Consider the following 15,328-nt stretch of genomic DNA (forward strand, 5'->3'; position numbering starts at 1 on the left):
GTTTGAAACCGTGATGATGAAGTTCAAAGCAGTTTGAGCTCGACTGTCATTAGAAACACAGCTTTGTGACTGTACTGGTTCACAGCCTGAGAACCATCTGCCCAGACAGTAGTTAATGTCTCTGCTCCTTTTTAGAGACCCGGCTTTAGCCTACATGTGAGCTGGAATGTCTGGAGCGCTTTGGTGACATCGGAGTCTGTCTGTCAGACTATCTCTGCCTAAAGGACGACTCCATCTCTTGCATCTCTTTCCTGTCAGACACCAAACGTGAGCTCAGATTTGCTACTTGAGCTTCGCAGAGAAAAGCTGTGGAATTATTAATGACACGTCATCAGGTGAGTGATCTGCCCCCAAACCCCACAGAAGGTGGTCCCGAGGAGCACGATGAAAGGAAATACGTCGATTTGGACTCAGTGGATGTGAAAACACGCGTTTGTGAGACAAACCAAATGTCTGTCATTGTCTCCGACGGCGGAGCTGGAGCTCCGTGCGCAACGGGACGCAAACCCGAGGTCGATACTAAGACAGAGACAGTCGGGAAATATGGAGATGGTGTTAAGCACCATCACGCTGACCCTTTTTGTTCAAACGCAAAGTCGGAGCGTTTCCACGAGCAGCACGAGGTGTCCAACACGGAAAGCAGCGCGAGCCTGCAGCCGGACGTGGATTTGCGCGCTAGTGATAATTATCTCGGGGAGACAAGTGAGCAGGATGATTACGAAGTGGACGATGGTATAAGTTTGGTGCTTTCTGATGACTGCATTCCGTGCGCCACGGAGGACGAATCCCATTATATTACCACGCACGAGATCCAGCTCTCGGAACTTTCTGACCACGAGGAGGACTACGAGCTCGGAGTGGGCTCTTCCACGAGCTGGGACGTTGAAGAAGACAACCGGGTTTACTCATTTGCCGATTACGCTTCTTTTGAGGCCGGGGGCGCGGCGGGCGAGCGGGGGCACGGCCGCCAGCCTGGCTCTCAGGGCGCAGCAGCAACAGTCAGCACTCTGCTGGAAAGTGATCCGTGCGAAGCGGCCAAATTCACCAGCTCAGATGAGAGTGTGTCAAAGCCCGAGCAGCAGCACTGCAGTGGCAACAGTGGCGGACAGATTCACCTGTCAATCAGAACCACCTCTCGAGCTATAAATGACCCCAGCAACATCCAAGAACAGGAAAAGATCCTTTATCATGCCAGGCGCTCCGGAGATGTGAGTCGCTATGTGTTTAGGGGAGTTGATGGGAAGGCAGAGACGTTGTGTGACACGGCAAAGTGTTTGGTAGCAGCGCCCGGGCGCCTACACTTTGGCGGCAAATTAAGGGGGAAAGAAGTCCCCGAATATTCAAGCGGCACGTCCAGTGCTGTCAGCGAGCTGGACGACGCTGACAAGGAGGTGCGCACTCTGACAGCCAGAGCCTTCAAGAGCCTGGCGTACCCTTACTTTGATGCCATTCATTTCAGCACCTCCAGTGAGTCCTCTGCGTCAGAGCATGCCGTGGGGATAAACAGGTGGTCCACGTTTGTGGACCTGAAATATGGTAACATGAATATGGACCAAAGTCTCGTTTCTCATCAAAGCTCAGCGGCCTCGTTTCAAATAGCCAAAAGCATAGACAAAAGGGGTTATAAGGGCATCATCAAAGCGCCCGCCAGCGAGATATTACCTCCCCACAGCGCATCGTCATCTACGAAGAAAATAGAGCTGATGGGGAAATTTGCTCAGGGCCACAGTGGCGTCATAAGGCTGACAGAGACGCTGAATTTTCGTTGCAACGTCAAATCGGGAATCCCTGCGGGAGAACCACGCACTAACTTTGCACAAAACGCAGCAGGATCACGTTCCACGGATGAAGTTACCAACGCAAGGCAGAGCAGGGGGGGCGGCAAGCCGCCCTCTAAAACCATGGAAGACACGCACAAGAAGGCCGTGTTTGCTTCGAGTCTCATCAAAAATGTCATTTCTAAGAAAATGCAGTTCGAGCAGGAGCGCAAGATGGAGAGAGGCGAAATCAGCGAGCAGACGCCCTCTCCCAGCTGTCTGCACCAGGAAAGCGACGACGTCCGAGGGAAGCACAACTCCAAGCTTTCCGACAGCAGCTCTGACTACACCATAATGCGCGTGAATGAGTTAGGGGACATAGCGGATGCCAAGAGCGACTCTCGGAAACAACAAAGTGGAGTTGATACTAAAAAAGGCGCAGTGGACGCATCCAGAAGCACGCTGCATCGCAGCCAAAATAGCGCGTTCAGATGCTGGAAGGATGACGAGCTAGAATTTCAAAAGGATCCTGAAAACGATCAAACACCAGAGGACACGCTTGCAGCTGACGACACGCTGGCCGAGGGGAGTCTGTGCTCGGCGGGCAGCAGCAAACTGAAGAAAATGGCTCATTTATTTGTGCCAAATATCCAAATGCTGCCGAACGAAGGCGAAGCCGCGCAGCAGCTGCAGAGCAGGAATTATTCTACGCGTGGACACGGACGTGGAGCCAAAGTGCGCTCTGTCGCAGACTCTGCGACCACATCCAAATCTCCAGAACTTCAAATTAACCTGAGGCGCGTCAAAGACGATAACACCGAGCCGTGCGCCGTCTCCAAACTGCGCGCTCCTAATTTAGGCTGCAACATCATCCGAACAGATCACGCCAAATCCCACGCGCTCGCTACAGCTTTGAAGGGTGACTTTTCAGATAAAGTTCCACATTTCATGGTTCGAGACATTCGAGATAACAAGGGGAAGCTGCAGACTCCCATTTACCAAGTGAGAGACGTGCGTAAGCTGGTTAAAAGTTCGTATCACTTCGTTTCTTTGGATAACAACGAGAATAAATCCCACAGCGCCTCCGCTGATAGACATCCAGAGCAAAACAAGCAAGTGCCCAATCAAAGCGTCAATACTGTGTCGCCTATAGTGATCAAGTGCCAGTCTGTGAATACCAGCAGTAACGGAAAACAATGTGGAAACCTTCACGGGGCTAAACAGGAGTCACTTGACGTGGACAGATCGTCTCCAGAGGGCGTCAAAAACGCATCTCTAGGCCCCTCAAACACCGACTTAAGAAGTGAAAGCAGAATATCTACAAAGAAGCAAGAAAAAGTCTCGGATATCACTGATAAAAAGCCAAAGGTGCCAAACCAGGTGGCTCTGCAAAAACTGCAGGCTGCCGTGAAAACCATGGAGCAGCTTTATGTATTTGAGAAGAATGAGTGGAAGAGGAAGAACGAGCCTCGGCCGCTGACAGACAGCCACGTGCTTTCACTGATAGCATGTGAGGAGCATCCAGGACACGACGAGGAGACTGCGTGGACGCCCAGCGCAGACATGTCTCCCAGAAGAAACTCCCAGTCCAACACAGACAAGCCGCCACCAGGACGAGCAGGTGACAGCCTGCTGAAGCAGGAGGAGAAAGACCCACTCAAACCCACGTCAGTGGGCTGTGATGATAGGCCCAAGTCAGTGCAAGCCCCCAGCAGTGTCAAGCTCTCCAAAACTTCAAAGACATCCCAACCGAGCACCGTCACACAAACACCTCTCAGCACCAAAACCTTTGTCCCCAAGTCGCCCAAACTGCCCGCATCCTTCAACGTCTGTGAGAGACGGTCAGCTGGGAACGCCGACGCCGACGTGAAGGAGGCCGACAGGTTTGCACACGAGTACTCAACTGACAATGAGAACTACCTCGCTATCCCAGTCAAGTCTCAGCCCAGCAAAGGCAAACAGCCACCTGCTGATAAAGCATCCGTCTATACGTTCACCCAGGCACACCCACCCACACCTTCAGGACACCTGGAACCTGGGCTCAGGGGGCACGAGGAGCGTAAGCACACAGCTGGTTACTCACCAGAGATCCCCTCAGCTACTATCTACCACTCTTTGCCGCTCGGGATGCCCAATCAGCCACAGGTCTACTGCTTCTCTCCAGCAATCACCCCGGCTCCCACCCTGGACCCGTTCCAGGCCACCCAGAGGAAAATGCTGCTGGATCCCAGCACTGGAAACTACTACCTGGTAGACACACCAGTGCAGCCCGCCACCAAGCGTCTCTTTGATCCAGAAACAGGTCAATATGTGGATGTGCCTATGCCACAGCCTCCCATGACGCCTGTGCCCATGCCCATCTCACCTTTAGCCCTCAGTTCTGGCATTTATGGCCACGCGTACATGATCTACCCGGGTCTCGTGTCGACGCCGTCAGTGATACCTGCCAGGGCGCTGCTGCAGTCGCAGATGTCGGTGCAGGCAGAGGTGGACAGCGGCGATAAAAGCTCCTCACAGCAGACTGAGGGCATGCACGTGGAAAGTCCTTTCTACATGTCCACGGGGAAGTCTTCCCAGGTAGCCTCAGGTGTTCAGCAGGCTGCTAACAGGCCACAGCAGGGCCTCTCTAGCATCAAGCAGCCTGTCATCAGCATCACCTCCCAGCAGGGGCCCCGGATCATCGCCCCCCCCTCATTTGACGGGACGACTATGAGCTTCATGGTGGAGCACCGATGAACAGCAGGTCGTCTGGACAGGTGAGTATTTGACTGAAGCAGTGGAGAGTTTTACAGTCACACATAACTGATCTCAGAGGAGCCACCAAGGAAACATTTATTTATAGGATACAATAAAATATAATGTGACCTAAAAGCAAGCTGCAAACTGCAAACTATGGAGACAGAAAGTCAGTGAAATGATTTATGCAGTAGTTCTGAAAACATGGTGACAACAACAACAGGACGAGACACAGACAGAGGCTCACAGCACATTTACATCACATGTAGTTACTGCAGCTGATTTTATGAAGGAGTTATCAAACACATGTTTCTCCACATCATTGTGACCCACACTGGTCTCACCTTGTCCATGAAAACCGAAACAGGACAAAATAATAATAAAAAATTCCAATGAGGAAAAGAAAATAAGAATAAAAACTATAAATCAGAAAATAGAAAACAATATGGGGACTGTTTCACCCCTTAATGAATGTTTGAATTTTCTAAAAACGATGCTGATTTTTGGCTTTTCCACCACACATTTCATTTAATGCATGAAGTCAGTGATCTAACAGGATGCTGTGCATCATATCCAACAGAAGAAGAAGAGATGTGACTGTACAGCCTGCAGCTCCAGCTAACTAACACTGATAGATATCCTGTAAAATGCGATATCAGAGGTGAACTATGGTTGGATCAGCTGTGTGCGGTCAGAGTGAAAGGTCAGGCAGGCATTTATGTGAGGATGGAAAAGCTTCAGCTGCTGCTGGGTATCAGCAGCCGGGCTGGCACATCCTGCAGTCTCAGTCTCTTTTTATAGGAGCAGCAGGGCGAGGTTCACAGTGAGGGGACATTTGGAGTTCCCCTTCAGCGTCTGACCCACATACTGGAGCACTCACTAATGTTTTTAACGTGAACAGATAGTGTGGCTCTCGCTGTTGTACAGAATAGGAGGAAAGCTGTGCGACAAATGTGTAAAACTGTTGAAATGTGCTGACGTGTGTGTTTCTTCTGTTCCCACAGGGCTGAGCTGTGAGCTGGACGCTGTGGAAACACACAGGAGCTGAATGAGCCTCATCATGTGCTGCACTGTGTAAAAACCAAACTGTGAGGTTGTGAAGTCGATGAATAGTTACTTTAGTCCAGCTGTTACACTTTCTGACCTTTGTAGATGTGCGTGACATGAAGTTATAAGACTGAGGTTGTAGTTTGCGGTTGCTCGTTGGAGTTTGTGGGTCTGCTGGACAGTCCGCTTTCTTTCTGCAGCGTCTGAAACATGACAGGTTACAGAGCTGGGACGCTTTCCTGAGGTTTTTTCTACTGACTGTTTTATTGTGACGTGTTTAAAGCGCTGTGTAGTGTTAGTGTCCTGTTACAGACATACAGCAGAAGCATCAAACATACACGTTTCTACCCCAGCTGATCATATTTTATATTTTTGTACCTGACTCTCAGCTTTGCTGCTGCACAGAGTCGAACACTTTCCTCTCGTGCCTCACAAACACAACGTCTTCTGAAACCGTGTTTGTGTGTTTGTGGAGGAGAAACCACCTCTGAGTTCATTCACGTCTTAAGAGTGAAGCTGCTGTTTCTTTAAGCTCCATGGTCCCAATGCTACAGTGTTGCTGTCTTCTTCTGGGGATTTGATCAGATTTGGTTCATGTTTCTGGTTGTGCATGATTTTTCTTTCTTTTTTTAAACTTTTGCATTAAGTAGGAAATGTTTTCTATACGTGTGAAAGCATTTTTGCACAGCAGAGACTCTGCTGCCTCAGAGCAGAGTCTCTGCTGCGTACAGTAAATGTTGAAGGAGATGAAGGTGGTGGACAGACGGGAGCGTGGGAATAAAGAGGACCTGTGGATGAAACGATAAATGTGCAGAGTAGCTGTTTGCACAGCTACAGTGTCAGGTTCACTTTTACTGTGGAAACTGAATAAACAGGAAAACTCTGCAATCACTGACTGACTCAGTTTATAATAACTAACAGTGTCACATGTTTCACATGTTTCAATGCTATATTTGCAAAGATAAGATGTTTACGATGATTAATGGATGCTAAAAGAGACATGGAATAATTAAAGGCATGAAAACTATTACAAACACTAAAGTTTCTAAAGCTTCCTTGTTGTTACAGGACATAACTGTAGAATAATGTTCCTGAGAGCGGAGAACATTTATGGATGTGGAGTAAAATCAGATCAATGAGTCTTTGTGAGGAAAAGACTCATTTTTATTGTTGTACTACTACTTTTTTTGTTGTTCCACTGACAGTTGAGTGACCAAGTTACTTTGAACAATTTAAGACCATTTTACAAGTCATGTGGTGAGAATTTTGTATTAATGTGGCTGGTCTACCTAGTTTGAGAGAGACTATTTGTTTTACGATTTATAAATCAACAAGAACACTTCTGCCATTGCAGTACAGCAACTAACCTGTAGATGGAGGTATTGCTCCAAGTATACTGCATTTGGGGTTTTTTTTTCCCTTCATTTATTTATATATATATATATATATATTTATATATATATATATATATATATATATACAAATATTTTTTTTATATATATATATATATATATATATACATATATATATATATATATATATATATATGTATATATATATATATAAATATATATATATAAATATATATATATATATATATATGTATATATATATATATATATATATATATATATATATATATATATATATAAATAAATATACTTGTATATAGGCAGTTGTGGCTAAAGTGACAGACTAATATCATCGCTCACTGACATTAGTGCTTATTCTGGGTTAGAGGGGGTCAGAGCTGGAGGTTAGTCCAGCTGTCACAGGCCGACAGGTCACAGACGACACTCCCTGACAGGCTGTGTCTCAGGTGAACCCCGGACCACCTGCCCCTCTAAAATTTAATTTAATTCAATTCAATTCAATTTTATTTATATAGCGCCAATTCACAACAAAAGTCACCTCAAGGCGCTTCATAGATACAGAGAAAAACCCAACAATCATATGACCCCCTATGAGCAAGCACTTTGGCGACAGTGGGAAGGAAAAACTCCCTTTTAACAGGAAGAAACCTCGAGCAGAACCAGGCTCAGGGAGGGGCGGGGCCATCTGCTGTGATTGGTTGGGGTGAGAGAAGGAAGACAGGATAAAGACATGCTGTGGAAGAGAGACAGAGGTCTTGTTGTCGTCCACTCTCTCTGTGTGAGTGTGGAAGTGAGTGACCACTAAATAGTCTGTCCGCCTTAAGAACTCCATGCAGGCACAGCTGTGGTCTGAGCCTCGTTCAGCCTCGTGTTTACCCGTGTATAAAATCTACTCTTCATTTAATATTCAATCTTCTGTCAGTTTGAGCCCGCCCACCGTCTGGTGACATCAGTGTCAGTGTCGGACGAGCGGTGTTAGTCCGGTGGGGATGCAGTGACTCCTGTGGGATGTGACGTGTGCGTGAATGATAAAAAATCACACCGTGTGGTTACATCCACAGGAACTGAGCTTTGAGCATAAAGTGCCTCAAACCTCGAGCTCCTTCTATACTCTGGGACAACTTGGCCTTAAGTGGTGTTCTGGCCGACACACCGGGGTGACCGTAGTGCTAAAGAGTGAATCCCCTTTAGCTACAACCTAGCCAGCCCCCAGTGGAGGCGGGATGCTATTCTCCATGAGACGCGTACGTCATCAGATCTGGTCGAACTCCAGGCGCTGTGAGCAGAAATGAGACAGCTAGTGGAAGCTGTCCAGAGCCTGCAGGGCCCATCTTCTCTGCACCACCGTGGCCAGCTCCAGCAGAGGAAGCCCCACTGCCTAGTGACCCACCAGTGTTGAACCCCCATCATAAAGATGCATGTGTGTTTCCAGCCATTAAGACAGAGCCAATGACAATCCCAGCTACTGATGTTCGTGGACCAGCCAGGACAGAGTCTGTCACCAGATCCTCCCTCTGCTCTCAGGTCACCAGATAAACCCTCCCATAATCCACCTCCTTGGCTCAAGCTGGTTCATCTTCCACCTCACTCAGGTAATGTCCCACTGGGTGGGTCCAAGCATCCACGCGCCGCCTATAGGGACAGTAAGACTGAGCATGACTGTAACGCAGCAGCACCTGAGCAGTGGTTCAATCTGTCCTCCAGTGAGTTGAAGGCTGAAGATGTCATTGGGGGATCTTCTACCTGAGGACGCGTCTGAGCTCAAGTATCAAGTGTTGGTTGATCACCTGCACCTAGAGGAGGGCAGATCAATAGCTGATGCTCACCTCAACTCTACCAAACCTTCACTGACACCATGGAAGCTCTCAATCACAAATTCACATCAGAGGGTGCTGAGCGTGTTGCTGCGATGATGGAGTCCAACCTGTCTTCTTCTGTTCAGTGAACGTGCTGGAAACCCCATCAGCGACTCAGCTGCCAACCCTCTCAGCCTACTCTAACATGGATTCAAATGTACACATGTAAGAAGCAGATAAGCAACTTTGTGCAGCATTTTCTGGCCTTATTTTAAAAAGAGGTTCTGCTTTCTAATCTCAGCTGTTACTAAAGCAGCACGCGTAAGAGATGTTACAGCTGCCTGCTTTCCTCTCTAACTTTAATTCACCAGAAACTTTAACAACAAGCATAACACATGGAGAACACAGTTGTAGTTTCATATAATGCAAAGGAAGAGTGTGTCAAGTTAAACAAGGATAGAAATTAAAAGCGAGACATGCAGAGACTATTGAAACTATTACAAATATGAATGTTTCTAAAGCTTCCTTGTTGTTACAGGACATAACTGTAGAAGTCTGTTCCCGTCCTGAGAGCGGAGAACATTTATGGAGGTGGAGTAAAATCAGATTAATGAGTCTGTCTCTCTGAAGTCAGTAAAACCAAACAACACGTTTAGGTATAAAAAAATTGTGATCAGATGCTGTTACAGATGAAAGCAGCGATGTTTCCGTGAAACCAGAGTGAAAGTAAATGTATCTGTGTCTTTTTTTAAAAACTTTATTTAACAAACAATGAGTATACAACATACGAACAGATGAAGTATACAAAACAACAGAACATGAACACATAAAGCCAGGGGTAAAAGAAAAAGGTAACAATTATAAGAATACATGCAAAAATTCACATATATTGTTTTAGAGCCTTTTTGTTGGTGGAGTCTGATATTGATTGTATGTAGGTTTCCACATCCTTTAAAAAATCACAGAAATATGGTGTTTTGTTAGTAAACTTACATTTATTTAATAAAAGTATTAACAAATAGATCATAAAAAAACATTTATCATACTTCTTGGGGAACTTAAAGAAACAGAATAAAACATTTTCCCATCGTAAAGAAAACTCCCTTAAAATATGCACAATAACAAACCTGCTGTGTATGAGAACAGAACCAAAAAAGATGTGTCACAGTTTCTGGATGATCCCCACAGAAAGTACAGTTAGTATTTATGTCTCTTTTAAATGTTACCATGTAGTGACTGGCTGGATCACATTTATGTAGAGTTTTAAATGAGACTTCTTTCACCTTATTTACAGTCAAATATTTACGGGGGATAAATGTGTCTGTGTCGGTTTTATGTTTTAAAGGAAGCTTGAACAGTCAAATCTGTGAATTCAATGAAATCTGCTTCACTTGTTGGTACGACCGGTAGAGGGCAGCACTGCATCTTAACGCGAGCTTGTGACGCGCATAAAAAACGTCACAAATGCGCCAAAACAAAACGTGGACTCGAGGCGAGCCGCTCGTCTGTTAGTCTGTGCCAGGCTAACTGACCCATGACTCGGTTTAGCCCACGTTACAAAGTCAGTGGGATTTAAATGCCGCCAACGCGGCGCAGCCATGACAACAGCGGTGTGTTCACAGATGGCTGACGACACCACGGAAAAGCCAGCTCCGGCGGAGGAAGACCAGAGCGAGAAGACCGTGAGCAGTCCCGGAGACACGGAGGACCCGGCTCTGTCCAAGAGGCAGAGGAAGAAGCTGCTGAAGCAGCAGAAGTGGGAGGAAGAGCGCGAGCAGCGGAAGTAAGCTGTGGCGCGAAACACGTACGGGTCTGCTGAGCTGTTACACTGTGGTCCACTGTGGACGTAGCTGCGCGAAACAAACGGCTTTTTAAAGGGAATTGAGATGAATGTATGACTGCGCATGCGCACAAACAGGAGATCGAAAGCTTCTTGTGCTGTATAATATAATTATGTATAATTAATAACGATCCAGTAATGAATTAGTTATCAGGTAAAACACTGAGATGCTCAGTGAGCAGCAGCTCTGACCCACTCTGTCCTGATGTGGGGGTTTGAGCCTCCCACAGTGGAACCAGTGTTCATGCAGACGAAGCCCACACACTGAACATCATCCTCGCTTTCATGGCAGGCACAGGCGAAAGGAGAGGAAGCAGCAGCGTCGCCTGCAGAGGCAGACTCACCAGGAGGGCGGAGAGGTCCAGAGCGCCCGCAAACGTGCGCGCAGAGAGGCCACGCCCAGCTCTCTGAGGCTGGTGGTGGACTGCAGCTTCGACAGCCTCATGCTCATGAAGGTAACCGGGTCAGAGGTGTAGGCGCTGCCACTGTGTGCTCCCAGAGTTCCCAACAAACTGTCTGTTTCTCCAGGACGTCCACAAACTTCACAAACAGATCCAGAGGTGCTACGCAGAGAACAGACGGGCCTCGCATCCAGTGCAGGTTGGTGCCGCGTACACGACAACGATAATGATGGCGCTGCGTTTGTTTGTTTTTTTGTTTTTTTGGAAAATATTTTTATTGAAAAAAGAAAACAACAGTACCGAAATACAATCAACCTTTCTTCATTTTTCTAAGTAAATAAACTTATATATATACATGAAAAAAAACAACGCATTCTAAAAGAGAGACCCCTCCCCCCCCCCGTCCCACACAGATCAACACAACCATCAAACATATTAGAGGAATATAACAGTGACAGAGGTACGTTTAAACAGGCAATACCTCTAGACTAGCAAAATAAGAGATAAAGGGTTGCCACTTGTGAAAAAATTTGGCTGTGCAACCTCTCAACGTATATTTAATTTTTTCAAGTTTTAAAAAAACATGACATCTTTAAGCCACCAGGAAACAGCAGGATACTTAACAGACTTCCAATGCAACAATATTAGACGTCTGGCTAATAGGGATGTGAAGGCTATAATATCCTTTTGTGTGGAATCAAGTGTAAGTGAGCGAACAGGAATCCCAAATACAGCAATCAGAGGACAAGGATGAAGAGTTACCCCAAGAACAGTCGACATAATAGCAAAATACCCTGTCCAGAAACTTTGTAGCTCAGGACACAGAAAAAACATGTGGCTAAGGTGACAAGGAGAACCATGGCATTTATCACATTTATTTTCCACTTCTGGATACAATTCAGAAAGTCTAGACTTAGAGAAATGCACCCTGTGTATGACCTTAAATTGAATAAGTCCAAGACGAGCACAGGAGGTGGAAGATCGTACCCTCGCTATAGCCTGTTCCCAAGACTCCTCATGTATTCGAATTCCTAGTTCTCCTTTCCATGTACACTTAAGCTTAACATTAGAGTGGTTACTAAAAGACAGGATAGCATCATAGAGTTTCGAAATGGTTCCTCTGTGATGAGGAATAAATGATAACGTAGTTTCCCACTGCTGTTCTGGAGGTAAAGAGGGGAAATTTGGGAAACACTTGGCAACAAAATTTCGAATTTGAAAATAGCAAAACAAATGGGTAATAGGGAGATTATAACGAGAGGACAAGTTGGGAAAACTATCGAAAACACCATCCACATATAAATGTTTGAACTGTTTTATACCCTTGTCACATCACACTGAGAATGTCGAGTCCAAGAGTGAAGGGGGAAACAAATGGTTGTCGCTTAGAGGACCCGAGGAAGACGGCATTACAAAATTAAAGTGACGTCTAAACTGAAACCAGATTTTGAGTGTGTTAAGAACCACCTGATTATCAGTGTACAGAGAGGGTTTTACGGGTAAAGAGGAATAGAGCAAAGCCGGTAAAGAAGAGCCCTTACATGACGATAGCTCCAATTTAAACCACGAGGAACCAGTAGCAAAGTTTATGGATGTGTAGTAGGCTAAAAAATTAGGTAATGCAAGTCCTCCACTAAATCTGCATCGCTGCAGCAAAGTTTTAGAAACCCTAGGTGGCTTCCCTCCCCAAATGAAAGAACCAATAATCTTGTCCAGTGAAACAAAAAAATGTTTCGGCAAAAATAAGGGAACTGACTGAAATAAAAATAAAAATTTTGGTAAGATGTTCATTTTAACAACATTAATCTTACCGATTAAAGAAAGGGGGAGATTACCCCATCTTTGAATATCAGATGTGATCCTTGATATAAGAGGAGACAAATTTGCTGATTTAAGGCCAGCTAGAGAGCGAGTCACGTTAATCCCTAAGTACTTAAACCCAGATGGACTGAGACGAAAGGGTAGATCGGACTGTTGAAGTCGGCGTGCCGCCGTATTAACAGGAAAACACTCACTTTTCCCCAAATTTAATTTATAACCCGAAAACGAACTGAAGTTCTCCAGAATACTTAGCGTTTGTTTTCGTAATGCAGCTAAGAGCAAACATCTGGATGTGCATGTCAGTGCGACACGCTTTGCATCTGGATGAGCTTCATGACGAGATGCTGAGCACTTGTTGGTCTTCATCCCAAACCACCTCCACTGGCTTTGGGTCGAATATAAAATAAGAACAGTAACAGGCAGTAATAAGTTTTCACGTGGCGTCAAACATCTTCTAACTTCTTCTTGTGTCCAGTTTTACCTGACCAGCCTTGGAGGACAGCTGAGACAGAGCATGGACGAGAAGGACAAAGGCTGGGTGAACTGGAAGGTGAGCGGTCACAACAGAGGGCTGGACCTTTACAACATTTGCAGAATAAAAAGCTTCCAGCAGACGATTGTGTCCATGAGCCGCTCTGAGCTGATGATGACCACGCTGAAGATGTCGTGTTTATTCATGTCATACTGATTGGTTGGATGCTGTGTGCTGTGCAGGACATCCACATTAAAACGGAGCACTACACCGAGGTTGTGTCCCAGCAGGAGCTGGTCTACCTCACCTCCGACTCTCCCAACGTGCTGACGGAGCTGGATCCACAGAGGGCGTACGTCATCGGAGGCCTGGTGGACCACAACCACCACAAGGTGCGCTCGGCTCCAGACCCGCTGTGACGTGTGGGTGTGGCTGCGTGTGGGTGTGGCCGCGTGGGCTAACCTGTCGGGCTTTGTTTGCAGGGAGTCACCTTTGAAAGGGCCACGGAGCTGGGCATCCGCCACGCCCAGCTCCCTCTGAGCAGCTTCGTCAAAATGAACAGTCGGAAGGTTCTGGCTGTTAACCACGGTGAGGAGTGGGAGTGGCTTCATGCCGCTGCTCTTAATCAAGTTTAATGTGCAGATGTTTAAAGGATCATGTTTCCTGTATTGTGGCTCCTCCCTCTGTGGTCTGAACGGCGCTCTCGTCCCTGCTGCAGTGTTCGAGATCATCCTGGCGTACCTGGAGAAAGGCAGCTGGCAGGAGGCCTTCTTCACAGTCCTGCCTCAGAGGAAGGGAGTGGTGGCAGTCGGCTGGGACGCGACGAGTCCTCCGAAAAAAGACGAAGAGACGGACTCTGACTCTGACCCAGAAACTACAGCTCAGACGGAGCGAGCTTAGCGTTGGCGCCAAGCGGACAATGCGTTTGTTTTTGTTTTTTTTACGAGATGGTTTAAAGAAATTTCTGTTTGTTGGAAGTTTGAAGTATTTATTGAAAAGATTTCTCAGTTAATGTTCGAGACGTTTAGCTGTTTGTTGTTGCAGCTGAAGCTGACAACCACAGGACGCACACTCGTCCGTCTTTACAGACATCGATGATGATGATGCTTCACAATCTTCTACTGTTGGAGGACAAAGCACAGAAATGAATATAAGGAGGAACAAATAGATGATGACTTCAATTAAACGGGTCAAAGAGAGCGTTTGTTTTATTCTGTAACAAACAGACGGACGATGCGTTTACATGATACATGTTCAGTTTCCCAAAGGTAACGGCTGTGATATGTTGTGTTTAAATGTTAGTCTTGGATGTAGGAAGTAAGCCTGGAAGCTGCAGTATCCATGGTAACAAGTAAATCTGACCCCAAACCAGAGGGGGGCGATGACCTCACCACAGACGCTGTGAGGAGCAGCAGGCTGCAGCGTGTTAGAGCTGCTGAGGGTTCAAACAACCTTTATTCTGCAGCAAAAGCATCAGTGTCGTTTATCACGCCATCGATCTCTGCAGCCCGAGCTTCACACGAATGCCGACGCACGCTGCAGTGTGGTCCACCCCAGTGTGGTCCACCCCTGCAGGTCAAAATGAACAGAAATGTTCTGGGTCAGTTTGATTCTCCTCTGTAACGTGTTCGGTGCATCAGCACACACTGGCAGCTTTGTTCAGCCGTTTCTTTCACTCAGTGAAAGGCAGCAGGTGGCAGGAAGAGCTGTTAACCACGTCTCTGTGCAGAGTCTGTTCCTGGACACGTCCTCTCTCACCTGGGTCACTCTGCTGCGTGATCAGTTTTCCTGGTTAAACATTTTTTGCTGTCGTTTGAAATCGACTGAAATCAAAAGCAGTGACTTGTTAACAGTTACAGACACAAACAGTCTGAAGATGGAGAAAGTTTCAGAGCGATTCCCATGTTTGTGAAACATGTTTCTGTGCACGTGTTGCTGCAGGGCTTCACAGGTGATCTGACAGGAAGTCTCATGTATGGAGTCTGTGTGCGTGCCTCTCAGGCTGATGATCAGTTTTCTCATGGTTTCATTAGTGTCTGCTGTGGTAAAGCTATGAGGAGAGCATCTACTGATACCATCTACTGA

The 15,328-nt window shown here is 46.5% G+C and overlaps 2 protein-coding genes across 2 annotated transcripts; both read left to right on the top strand.

Annotated features, from left to right (window-relative positions):
* The first annotated feature begins 222 nt into the window (after nt 1-222).
* cunh4orf54 (chromosome unknown C4orf54 homolog) lies at nt 223-6,353 on the top strand. The gene is made up of 2 exons (XM_006809703.3): nt 223-4,513; nt 5,498-6,353. Exon 1 carries the CDS (start codon nt 321-323, stop codon nt 4,491-4,493), a length of 4,173 nt encoding a protein of 1,390 aa, XP_006809766.3. The 5' UTR covers nt 223-320; the 3' UTR covers nt 4,494-4,513; nt 5,498-6,353.
* Nucleotides 6,354-10,155: 3,802 nt separating this feature from the next.
* On the top strand, nt 10,156-14,442 carry trmt10a (tRNA methyltransferase 10A). The gene is made up of 7 exons (XM_087839432.1): nt 10,156-10,492; nt 10,842-11,004; nt 11,078-11,149; nt 13,247-13,321; nt 13,486-13,635; nt 13,726-13,831; nt 13,962-14,442. The coding sequence occupies exons 1-7, from the start codon at nt 10,308-10,310 to the stop codon at nt 14,141-14,143; spliced, it is 933 nt and encodes a 310-aa protein (XP_087695558.1). The 5' UTR covers nt 10,156-10,307; the 3' UTR covers nt 14,144-14,442.
* The last annotated feature ends 886 nt before the right edge of the window (nt 14,443-15,328 follow it).

This window comes from Neolamprologus brichardi, chromosome 3, assembly GCF_056152115.1.
Source record: "Neolamprologus brichardi isolate AB-2024 chromosome 3, ASM5615211v1, whole genome shotgun sequence".
NCBI lineage: Eukaryota > Metazoa > Chordata > Actinopteri > Cichliformes > Cichlidae > Neolamprologus > Neolamprologus brichardi.